This window comes from Barbus barbus (assembly GCF_936440315.1).
Source record: "Barbus barbus genome assembly, chromosome: 15".
NCBI classification, from domain to species: Eukaryota; Metazoa; Chordata; class Actinopteri; order Cypriniformes; family Cyprinidae; genus Barbus; species Barbus barbus.
The window spans coordinates 17000321-17013372 of record NC_136743.1 but is presented as its reverse complement, the minus strand read 5'-3'; the positions used below and the strand labels follow the sequence as shown (position 1 = coordinate 17013372).

The 13052-nt window shown below is 37.4% G+C and overlaps 1 protein-coding gene across 1 annotated transcript; it reads right to left on the bottom strand.

The window, feature by feature from the left end:
- Positions 1-3560: 3560 nt before the first annotated feature.
- LOC306880873 (claudin-11-like) lies at positions 3561-5806 on the bottom strand. Its single transcript, XM_079434672.1, has 3 exons — positions 5381-5806; positions 4808-4972; positions 3561-4467 (listed from the first exon to the last, which is right to left on the bottom strand). The coding sequence occupies exons 1-3, from the start codon at positions 5604-5606 to the stop codon at positions 4211-4213; spliced, it is 648 nt and encodes a 215-aa protein (XP_079290798.1). The 5' UTR covers positions 5607-5806; the 3' UTR covers positions 3561-4210.
- Positions 5807-13052: the final 7246 nt, after the last annotated feature.

The window sequence follows — 13052 nt, the reverse complement described above, 5'->3', positions numbered from 1 at the left end:
CCCCTCGAACCCCCCTATTCCCGAGTGGCCTCTGTTTACAAAGCAAGCCAAAGTCTGCAACCTTTGTTTACTGTATCCGACAAAAGACACCATTTTACTTCCGTAGAGTAGAACACGATATAACAATGTGGAGACGCGAGATATCGAAGAGAAGTATTTTTTTACAGGCATTTCATACCTTCAGGTTCTCCGTTGGGGTAGCGTAGCCACCGCCGGTGGTGTTTTGTGGGTTCAGAAGAACTTCTAAAGAAAAGTGGTGAAAGCATATATTTTTAATGAGCTCTTTCTAAAAACGTAACTGGAGACGTTTGGATTTTGATTTCGTAGTTGTTATTTAAATAAATGTTAGCGCATAAGAATAGACTTAAAGAGGGCAAAGTTTTAAAGGGGTAGTTCACCACGAAATGAATATTCTGTCAGCATTTACTCACCCTCATGTCGTTCAAATCTAAGATATTTAGAAAAATGTTTTTTGTCTATACAACAGAATTCAGTGATGTTGTTTTGGATCCCATTGACTTTCATTGTGGACAAAAACAGTTCTTTTGAGTTCACCAGAAGTCAGGTTTGTGAGTATATAATGACAGAATTTTCATTTGTCGGTGAACTTTCCCTTTAAGTAAGATTAAAATCTACGTACAGAAATATTTTATTAAAAATCTGTCTGTAAAAAAAATAAAAAATGTTTCCACTATTGCTTTTAAAGTCAGCTACTATTTGTTATTTGTCTCTGAGAAAAGGTACAGTGTTTGTACTTTGTGAACTATCTTTCCTGCTATCATAGTTTGTTTGGTATTTGTTCAGGAAATGTGGAGATTGGCTTCCCTTGCAAATCTGATCCTTGTTTCTGCTGTATATTTTGGTATGAAATGGATGTATTCTAGTTTCAATGATTTTTTTAAAGATTCTATTTATTGTTTCTTCTACTTGTGGTTTTGCTCTCCCGTTGCACTGTGTAATGAGATGTTAATATTGCTTCCATGCAACAATGAAAGTCATTTATTGCAGATCAGATAAGCATGACTCTTGGTTTTCCTTTCGCGTTAAGGCGGTCTCACACAACCCGAAATCAGAGGTAATAAATATCCTCACATGGGTGGCTTGTGTAAGCGATGCAGGCCTGCTCTGTTTCCTGTGGGGTGGAGCGCCGAGCCTAGAATAACAGCGATCCGAGGGTCGTACCTGAGCACAAAACAAACATGGTCATACTGGGAGGGGTGCCGCTGGCTATGCAGAGGAATGAGATGAACAGATTGAGACGAACAGTTCCATTATCATTGCCGCAATGGTGGTCGATGTAGTACAATATGGTTTGGAGATCTCAAAGCATGTTGTTATGTTCAATTCATACAGTTCAGACCCGTCTGTCTGTATGGCACAGACATCGACACAGCCTGAAGCACACTCCTTTTGTGGGAGGGTCTTCATAAGTGTTATTCCTATGAGGCACTCATAGGACATCATTTGTGTCATCTGTCATCAGCCTGAATCAGATTTAAATGTGATGTCCTTATATTGTACGTCATCTGTTTTGGGGAGAAGCCTCCCCTTTTTCTGATGCAAAATATCCTGGTGCTAATCCTGGATGCGAGGATGACGGTAAATGCTTTGATGGTGTGTGGTAGATGGTTAAATTTTCCTAATATGCTTAAAAACATGTAAATATTATGCACTTTTATGCTTATGCAAACATATTAGTTGCTTTAATACTAGCACATCCTAATCCTTATGCAAAGGTGATATTAACTCACTGCTCAAAGTATCAGTCATTTCCTGTAAGAAGCCTTTTGCTGTTTTCAGAACATTCTGGAAGCGGCATATTTTTCTGGTCAGTTCAAGGTTAGTCTCATACTGTGAGATTTTAATCAGTAACATTTTTTATTAGTATTAGGTACCAATACACAATTTTGTCATTTTTAAGCTACTATCAGTTTTCCAAGGAAAACAGAGTCAAGCTAAAATTAGAGAGTCATGCTAGATGTATTTGCGCATTAGAATTTGATTATTCTCTTGCCCGAAATTGACCCCTACAGCACTTTGACTAGTGAATGAAGTTATGTTTGTACAAATGCTGATATACCCTTTCTAAAATTATGCAAAGAACATAAAGGGTCATGAAACCCACCATTAATCAGTTTTAATACATTTTGAAACTTACACAGAAGTGGGTGTAGAAAGAGACATCTGACAAAGACTTAAGTTAACAAAAATGTCACATCCTGTTGATTCTGACTCAATATTGATTTCAAATCCGGTGCCATGAATAGCTGGGTTCCTCCTAACAAATGGGTTCACACTTGGGAATAGTCTTTTATTATTGTATCTTGTATGCTATCAGTTCACTACTGTAGCCTGCTATATTGTACAACAGGTGATTTTATTAAATTTTTAATTAAATATTTTATTGTGTTACATTTTATTATTTGTATGTTCTTAAAATATTAAAGATGATAGATGTATTAGCCTAATCTAGCAGGATAATGGTATGCTAAGATAGTATGCTGAGCAGTTAAAGAATGAGGAATATTTCACACTCTATAGCTTTGTGAAATTATTAGAAAAAAATGTAAAGGTAATTAGAGTCATTAGGTTTTCTAATCAGGCACTGAATAGCGCTCACATTAAACGGCCTTTCAGCCAATACAATCATTAGGTGGACACATTTATGCTAGGGGACATTTATTCATGACACCAAATACTAAAATAGACCAAAAATTCCTAAATGATCTACTTGACTCTTCAAATAAAGTACCATGTATATTATCTGCAACACACAGTATTTGTTAAACTCTTAAAAATGTGTTAGTGTTTCATGACCCTTTAAAATAAAGTGCTAAACAACTTCTCTCCAATGAAGGCTGTATTAACAATAACTTTTCATCTTCCTGATTCCTTCTAATTCAGCTCAATCTCTGCTTCGTCTGTCTCCCCTTCTGCTTTTAGGTTGTTATTTGCAACCGTATCTGGAAAAGAAAATACTGTAGATTCCAATACAATTTTTCATTGAATTTTCTTCACCCCAAACTACCTCTAACCAAAGACTGAACGTATAAGATCTATGAAAAAGCAATATTTGACATCTAAGAATCACCCTACACAGATAAATTTATTGTGGTTAAATTTGCTGTTTTCTTTTTTACACAATGTATAAAAACATTCTCATGTTGCTTATATCCTCAGCCATTTTTTGACTGTATGCCCACTGAAACTCCATGTATCACAGGAAGCATTCAGTGCAAGGACCCCAACCAGAGAACAAAGACGGAGACTCGTCGCAACCGGAGCATAAATCTTCCTTAATGGCCAAATGTGACCGTTAACCTTTAATCAGTGCTGTCTGCCAGTCATTGAGTTGCCCATTGGTCATAATGGGGCGAGTTTCTCATTAGAGTAAGAGAAATCGATACGCGTACATGTCTTGGATCCCTGAATTGTATGTGCGTCTCGAATGCTTTTAGTGAGAATAAATGAGAGGTTTAATGATGATGCACTACACCTGCCTGGGCATCTGACAGCAGACGCTGCATTCTCGACAGTATACAGTCCTGCGGAGAGCAATTCAGTTCAGTTTCCCAGCACAGAGGGTTTTATTTATAAAATGACGTTACCTATAATCAAAAAACACAATTTCACAGGCCTTTTCACATGGACAACATTGTTTATTACAACAAACTTAATAAAAACTGCATACAAGTATTACAATAAATAATATTGCTAAATAATTACTGCTTTGGTCCAATTTTGATGTAGTTTTGTTTGAGCGGCTATGCTGAAATGGTCTGAAATTAATAAAAACGAAAATATAGCTGTACAAACAGACTGAAATAAACAAAGATTTAGAATAAAAACAACATTGGCAAAACTGTTAGTATTCATATAAAAATGCAAAAACTCATTTCTCACTACAAAAATAGGTCTTAGAATGGCACATTGTACTGAGCAGAATCAGTAGAAGACCCTTTAAACACTGAATCCTTCATTGCAGGTCCTTCACCAGTGACTGTCCATTCTTATGTAACATTTGGGTGACTAACCCTGCTGCCATGTCAAAAGGTCAGAGTTCAGCTGTACGATAACTATCCAAAGAGTCACCACTAGATAGAGACTGTTGAAACAAGAAACAGTGGAGAGAGAGAGAGAGAGAGAGAGAGAGAGAGAGAGAGAGAGCAAAAACAGAGTAGAAATCAGATCTGAGCAGCAATCCCGAATCTCACACGTGAGCACTTTTGGCGTGGTTAGTGGAAGCAGGGCCGGAATGAGCGGGGCCCTGTTTGGAGTAGTACAATCGATTGTTGTCAGTGTATGTAGCAGGGGTGTCCACTGAACAGCAGGTGATCATAGAGCCTCCCAGCAAACAAAGTGCAGTGCCCACCCAGCCCGAATACAGGGAGAAGCCGAAGGACATCAAGCCCTTCTCGTGATGGGCCCCGATGGGAAACCACACGGTGGAGACGACGCCGCAAAAAGCTGAAAATGAAAAAACACACTAAACATGAAATTATAGCCTTTTTTGATTAATGTTGCATTATGACACTAATGTAAGCGAGAGAAAGACACATTAGAACGGTTAAACAACTATCCTGGCTCTTTTTGTGGATTACAGATTTATTCATCCAAAGGAAATCTGGCTATATATGAGACTATTTAAAGATAAGAGTCCTCAGAGTCTCATAATTACATAAATTATACATTTTGTATTGTAACAGTAGGCCAATATCTAGGTTTAGCAAACATCTCTACAGATTACTAAATGCCATACTAACGGTATGTTGTAGCCCTTTTTTTACCAATACAAATACAAGCTTACCAGTCAGCAGTATTATGGTTCCTCCAAGCACTGATCGTTTGTTCTTGGCGCTTTCTGGTTCAGTTCCGAGGTTAATACAGGACATTGACATGAGAACGAGAGCGACAGCAGGCAATCCCAGAATTGATGCCGTGACCATTAAAGCTCGAGATGTCTGGATGTACGCTTTAAAAAAAAAAAAAAAAAAATCTGATTCATTTTATTCTCCATTTCATAATATAATACTAAAACAATTCAATTAAATACATTGTGGATTAATTACCTATATTTAGATATGTGAGATATATACACATACAAAGCAGTGTATGTAAAGATGCTATAGTTTTTATAGTCGTTATTTAAAAACACATTTAAAAACATCAAATTTTACTTATTTCATGTTTGGTATTTTATTTAATAAACTATTTAAACCATTCGTTATGCTCATGTATTAAACATTGAAACTGCATTATTTTGTAATGGTTTTCATCTTTACTCCAAATATATATATATATATATATATATATATATATATAGAGAGAGAGAGAGAGAGAGAGTGTTTAATACATTATTAATGTATTATTTCACACGTACCTGGTAGCTCGAGAATCTGCGTGAGTGTGATGCAGTGATACAGCGCAGTAGAGATCACACAGTCTGCCCACAAACCTTTGGCCTCCAGTTCATCCATCTTCTTACAGGTGTTCATGTTATATTTACAAGTGACTACCCATTCATTAGTGGCAGTGGCGATGATTAGCCCGATCCAACCAAGAAAACTCATCACAAAACCCGTGAACTGTAAGCAAGTATTTGCCATGGTGTACAGTGTGCGCAAAAATGTGTCCAGCAGTTGGGAAAATAAGTATTCTTTGAAGTAGTTGATAATCAGAAAATCTAAAACCAGACAGGTTACTTGGCAGAATTTATAGGTGGTAATATCCAGGTATGTTAATCCATTGCGTAAAAATCATGATGAGTTGTAGATCCTTGGTGCGGAATATTCCAAGCTGATAGAACATGAGAGAAGCGTTAGCAGAGCTTTTATAGGGAAACTACAGAGACAAAAGAACTGTCAGCCAATCACATGAGTACAGACACTTCCCAAGGTTACTACTTGTCTCTTATTTTTTTACTCTTCTCTTTTTCTACTTTCATATTCATAATCTGTTATGTAATACTAAAGGACAAGTATAGAATGTGTAAAACTGACGAAATGCTCTTTACAAATTACTCCCCAACACGCCAAGTACTGTAAAGAGTTATATTATAATATAATAACAGCGCAGCACCTCTGACTTCATCATGTCATTGTTGGATTTGTGATATATGCTGCCCTCTGGTGGCTGATTTCTCAGATGTGTGGATCACATATTTATTTGAGAACAAATCAAAAATGTTTTAGCAGACCTTCTCTAGCTAGAGTGACAATAATAAAGTGCAAAAATCGCTTGAGAATATGCAATCCGATATAATAGTTTTTTTATTGCTATGTATTTAAAAAAAAAAGAAAAGGATTGATAATATGTTAAAATGTATATTTAAAATCATAATACACATTTTCACAAAAATATATAAAGGAAAATGCATTTCAACTATTGAATTTCCATAAAAATAGATGTTCTTTTCCCTCTTTTTTTCTGTTACTGTATGTATCTAAAATATACAGTTGCTACTTTAAAAGGTGAATACACTGATATCGTTTGCACTGAGTCCACATTTTTATATAAAATGAATATTGAATTATTTAAATTTAAAAGATTAAAAAAAATCTGTTTGAACTTGTAATTTATAGTGACTTAAAGGAATAGTTCACACCAAAATGAACATTTGCTGAAAATGTACTATGTACTATTGACCATACAAGATGTAGATGAGTTTGTTTCCTCTTCAGATAGATTTGGAGAAATGTAGCATTACATCACTTGTTCACCAATGGATCCTCTGCAGTGAATGGGTGCCGTCAGAATGAGAGACCAAACAGCTGATAAAAACATCCCAATAATTCACAAGTAATCCACACAACTCCAGTCCATTAATTAACTTCTTATAAAGTAAAAAGCTGTGTGTTTGTACGAAACAAATTAATCATGAAGATATTTTTAACATCCAATTGTGTTCTATGGTTATAATGCAGCTGAAAAATATCAGTGAAATAAGAGGTGTAATCTAAAACTGTAAGAGAACTGTTGTGTGTGTGTCATGTGTTCCTGCCTCTTGTGCCCATATTTGGTTTGTTTCCTGTCCTTGTCATGTCATTAGTAGTTTATTCGTGTCTAGCCGTGTTCGTTAAGTTACCTGTGTATTTATAGTCCTGTCTGTGTAGTGCCATTTCATCTGGTCTACTCGTTACTTCCCGGTGTTTGATGTCTGCCTTGCCTTGTCCTGCCCTGACCTTGATGTCTTTAAGTAAAGTATTATTTGAGTTTACATCCTCGTATGCGTGTTCCTTGTTCCTCCCTGCTGTGTGCACCGTGACAAAAACAGGGAAAGAAATATTCACACATCACGTACCATTTACAAACAAAACAGTCCAAACCGGTTCTAAACGAATGTTGGTTGATTTTGATGTGAGAGTACAACAGGTGAATGAATTGTTCACTGAAAGTGTTATTGGACTGGTAATTTGGTCAGAAGTGACGGTTTAAAGTTAAAATGCCTTAATGATCAATTTATTTTTTACAAACACAGCTTTTAGTTGTGGATTATTGTTATGTTTTTATCAGCGGTTTGGACTCTCATTCTGACGGCACCCATTCACTGCAGAGGACCCATTGGTGAGCAAGTAATGCGATGCTACATTTCTCCAAATCTGTTCCGATGAAGAAGCGAAATCTGCATCGTGCATGGCCTGAGTGAGCAAATCTTCAGCTAATTTTCATTTTTGGGTGAACTATTCCTTTAAGCCTAAATTGGCAGGACCTGGCAGTCCTGTAATGTGGCCACTGAAGGTGAGCTTTGAAACATGTATGCATTGACTGTGTGACCTATGACGAATATAGAGGACATCCTGGCTAGATGGAATCAGAGCTCAGTCCTGAGTTAATCATCCAGGCTGATAAATCACAGAGGCATGCGGCGATCCTGTCTGAGATCGCAGATGAAGAAACAGAGGGGGGAATTGGATATAGAGATATCAGCAGCATTCCATTGGGAAATGGATGTGTTTTCTGTGTGATCTGGTGTAGATGGTCAAAAAAGGGGGTCTAAGGGCTGATCCTTGAAGTACCATATACCTATATATGATTAAGGATGCAGGTGGTCGAGTTATCCAGCTGACTTGGTAGGACCTGTTTTCCAAGACTACAAAACAAAGAGCTGACTTAGATATCACTGCCAGCGTGGATGTTGACAGTGTTGAAAGCTCCACATAAATCCAAAAGAATAGAGTTATGATGCTATGTTATGTATGACCTTAGTGTATTGGTTGCAGCAAAGAGAGTAGTTTCCCCTCTGTAGAACCACCCTAGATTTAATTTAGTTTTTCTGAAGCCTAAGTGCTTTTGTTAAAGAAAAGAGAAACAATGCAGGTCTTTGAAGTGTCTGTTTGATCTGTATCTGCTTCTAAATATATTCTACACTACAGGGTTGCTGGACAAATTGTTTCTTGAAACTTTCATATTTGGTGATGTGCAGTACATTCTCTTGGGGTTTCTTCTTTGTTAAGAATGTGGTAATCGGAGTCACGTGATGTGCTCATGAATCTAGTCGCACCTGAGTAGAGCTCTGTACATTTGGCCTCTTTTTGACCGCAAAAAGAAGTGCATTTGCGCCAATTAGGAAGGAAATGAGAGAAGCTGGCATCTAGAATTTTCTCCTTTATCCTGCAGAGTTGAAGGTCATTCTCAATCAAGGTGAACCTAAAATACTACACTCCCCAGAAGAAGCAAGAGTTTTTCTCATATTTTTGAATGGTAACGGGGAGGGTGGGGGGTGGACTCAACTGGTTTTATTTTCAAACTTGTATTTTGTCTTATGCAGTAATTCTGTTTGATACCTATGACTGACCTTAATATTCTGAGTTGTGATATTAATGGCCTAAATGGCCCTCATTTTTTGCGAAGAAAGACTGATATTGTGTTAGTTGAAGAATCCCATTTGAAAGAGGATATACACAGGTGTAATAAGTTTTATGAAGTGGTATCTCACTCATCTTTCGATACTAAAACCAAGGGTGTCCTAATATTGGTGCGGAAGACTTTAAATATTACTATTTTAGATAAAGGTTGGGATACAGATGGTAGAATAACACATATAAAAACAATAGTGGAGAACAGGGATATTGTATTTCTCTCAGTTTATGTACTCCTGACCCTACTTTTTTCTCTGTTTTGTCAACCTATCTCTTGAAGTTTTCAGATTTTGAAATTGTATTGGGTGCAGATACGAATTCTGTAATCTCGCATATCCTAGATAGATCTGGACCAAAGGAATCACACTCTCAAGCTTTGTGTTCTGACAAATTTCGGCAATGTGTAACCTTCGTGGATAATTGGCGTTTATTAAACCCTTCTGCTAAGTCTTTCACTTTCTTTTCTGCTACTCATAAATCATATTCGCGAATTGACTATATTTTAATTTCTACAGTACTTCTTTATCTTCAGCTGTTCGTGATGCTGATATATCTGTTCCTTATCTCTGTCGGATCATGATGGAAATTTGTGCAGATTATCTTTGATCCCTCAGCCATCTCGTGCCACTAGATGGCGATTTAACTCTAAATTTTTACAGGATGAAAACTTTTGCAGTCAATTCAGAAATAAATTTGCTGCGTTTATTGAAATTAAGGTTCAGTGGATGATCCTCGAACACATTGGAATGCAGTTAAAGGGTTTATAAGGAATAACTCAATTTCATATGCCTCATTCCTTCAGAAAAACCGACACAAAAAGATAGTTGAACTGGAATCACAGCTCCAGAATATGACTAGAGATAATTAGCGTTGTTTCTCACACAATACACTCAGTAAAATCATGGCGGTTAGGTCCGAACTTAATTCATTACTGAGATTCAGGGCAGAATTCCTGATCCAAAGATCCAGGCAGAATTATTATTTTCAAGGGAGTAGACCAAGCCACCTTTTAGCCCTAAGATTACACAACAGTGAAAAGTTTGGTAATATTTCAGCAGTGAAATCCCAATCTAGGCTCATAATGACAGAACCAAAAGATATTAATATTGCCTTTCACTCTTTTTACTTTAACCTCTATACTTCTTCTGCTGATGTTGACCCTGACTCTTTTGCATATTTTCTGTCCAACCTTGATTTACCTAGGCTGTCAGATTCAGATTCGGAATACCTGGCTGAACCGATCACTCTTCAGGAGCTGGAGTAAGCAATTCGATCTATGAACAAGGGGAAATCCCCAGGCAAAGTTGGCATTCCAATCGATTGTATACTACGTTTTGGTCAGATTTAGGCCCCCTCATGTTAGATATGATACATTTTTCAGTTACTCAAGGCTCATTTCACCCATCTATTAATATAGCTGTTATTTCTCTATTGTTAAAAAAAAGAAAGATCTTCTAGTTACCATCCACTTTCTTTGATAGGGACTGATGTTAAATTATATGCTAAAGTACTATCCCGTCATCTAGAGAAATTTATGAATAGGCTAGTTCATCATGACCAAACAGGATTTATTAAATCTCGCTCAGCTTTGGATAACTTGCGCAGGTTATATCATATTATTAATTCAAATAATAGTTTGTCCTCCCCTTGCGCAGTATTATCTCTAGATGTGATGTGTAAGGCTGGTGCCAATATGTCTGATTTACCCCTCGACGAAACAAAAGGCTCTCCTGAAAATTAACACTTGAACTATCTCCTGCAGATGTAAAAGGAACTTCAGAGATGCAGCACACAGTGCAGCTCACACTTCACACACACTATTTCCCCTTCACCCCCCTCCTCCTCCTCACATAAAATACACTGAAACCTATGCAATGTTAGGTATGCACTAAAAGTAACTATACGTGTTTGATATCATTTAAAGTGTCTCTGTGCGCCTGGTAAAATGGTCTCATTCTCCCAACCATAATGAAAAGCTAAAAGAAGTTATAAAATATGAGAAAAGTCATGTGTCTCTTAAAAAGGTGTTTCCCTCCCCAGATCCCCCATTCAGATACCTCCTGCATGTAAAACAAGAACCCATTCAAGTACAAATTCTGATCTCACAGCGTGAATCCCTCAACAGGGAACCAAATTGTAATTATAATGACAAACGCCACCTTTTGGTAAGAATATTGAATTAGCTGGGTATATAAGGAAAAGGTGCAGAAACGTTCGAGTCTGTAAGCTGACTTCCCACACAAATGCTGTGTGTAGTGTTTGTTGACAGGTAATAATTTCTACAAATTCCTCTATTTCTGAATTGTTGTTATGACATGTTCAACTGATGATTTTATCCTTATGAATTGGATTTTGAATTATTGCTTCATTACCTGATCAATAAATTGTAAACGTTTGATTGTATTCTGACCGACTCTGAGATTTGTTTTCCCAAGTAGATTGTCGGATTCGTATATTTCCACAAGTTTGCGTCAGGGATTAGTGACGACTAATACCCAATACCTAAATTCACGTGTGCTTGGATGAGGAGACGAGTAAGTTTCTGTCTAGAATCAGCAGATGCTGTTTGATCAGCCTAGATCTGAATGCGTCGATGACCTCTGTTCTAATTTAATGTTACTTTAGATAAGTTTACGTGGGAAAAGCCACGAGCTTGGCCGGACAAAGCCATTTTGAAGAAAGGTAAAGTTGATCGACTAATGTTCTTAAATGGTGGTCAAAAAGGAAGACTTTACTAAAGTAAACTATTGAATTAAGTTCCTGAGGGGCAGCCAAGGGGGCTAAGTATTACATATCTTTGATTCTGCACGTGGGAATACGGCAAATCTCAGATATTTAGCCAAATACCTCTGTTTTGGGTCATTGGAACTGACAAAATTGTGCCGGAGACCTAGTGAGGAACTCGAAGCGATATAGTTTCCTGATCTAAGCGGGTAAAGTATAATCAGAGCTTAACAGAACAATCAAACATTCGTTCACTTTAATGATGCACAGATATCATTAAAACCTTTCATTTATGGAGTCAGATGAAACAACGAGTTATTATATGTGAAAGAAATATATTGCATTTAATCTTGTTGTGTTGCGAAAAGGAAAGACAAGCAATACGCAGAGAGACCTTCCTCGTTTTATTGGAAACCTCCATTGGACCAATAAACGAGCCTTACAAAGTGGTGACCAGCCTCCGTGATCTCGCAACAGACGAGCAACGTCTTTCCAGCGCGAATTTCGCTTTGATTCTCACTGACGGAGAATATTGAGGTTTGAGCTTCTCCTTCCCTGTCTGCAACTGCTGCGGTAAGTTCCTTCATTTTACTTTTGTGTTGAGGGAAAGCTTTTTGCTTCTCACATATAGACACATTTTTAGAACGGGTCGGAATACCCTGTTTAGAACCGGAGCCGAAAAATCCGGTGGGCAAAAGAATTAGCTGGAAAACATGGCTTTTCTGCGCATATAAAAATATCTTTCTTCATTAAGTGGTAAAGGAAACATTAGCCGAAAATGAGCGCACAATAGCGAGTATCAAAGAAATCGAGAAAGCGCGTTCGGATGAATTGCAAAAGCTTAGAGCACAGGTCGAAGCGTTTGCCTACGAACAACAGGGGTGGGCTAGACAGCGCGAAGAAATGGCGAATGCCGCGCTAAGATGCAGGCCCTGAAGCGCTGATAGACCTGAGAGGAAATTAAACAGGGAAGCAATGAGCCGTTTGAAACATACGCTGTGTGTAGTTTTGTTGACAAATAATTTCTAATTATTGATTCATTACTTGGTCAATAAATTGTAAACGTTTGATTGTATTCTGACCGACTCTGAGAATTGTTTTCCCAAGTAGATTATCGGATTCGTATATTTCCACAAGTTTGCGTCAGGGATTAGTGACGACTAATAACCGATACCTGGATTCACGTGTGCTTGGATGAGGAGACGAGTAAGTTTCTGTCTAGAATCAGCAGATGCTGTTTGATCAGCCTAGATCTGAATGCGTCGATGACCTCTGTTCTAATTTAATGTTACTTTAGATAAGTTTATGTGGAAGAAGCTTGGCCAAAACAAAGTCATTTTGAAGGAAGGTAAAGTTGATCGACTAACGTTCTTAAATGGTGGTCAAAGGAAGATTCTACTAAAGTAAACGATTGAATTAAGTTCCTGAGGGGCATCCAAGTGGGCTAAGTATTCTCAGATATTTAGCCAA

Bases quoted from the DNA above. Each gene is read 5' to 3' on its own strand.
- LOC306880873 (XM_079434672.1), bottom strand. From the start codon at position 5,606: ATGGCAAATACTTGCTTACAGTTCACGGGTTTTGTGATGAGTTTTCTT. The intron at 4,973-5,380 runs GTACGTGTGAAA...TTTTTTTTAAAG, and splicing joins GCAGATTCTCGAGCTACCAG to CGTACATCCAGACATCTCGA. The intron at 4,468-4,807 runs GTAAGCTTGTAT...TTTCATTTTCAG, and splicing joins AACCATAATACTGCTGACTG to CTTTTTGCGGCGTCGTCTCC.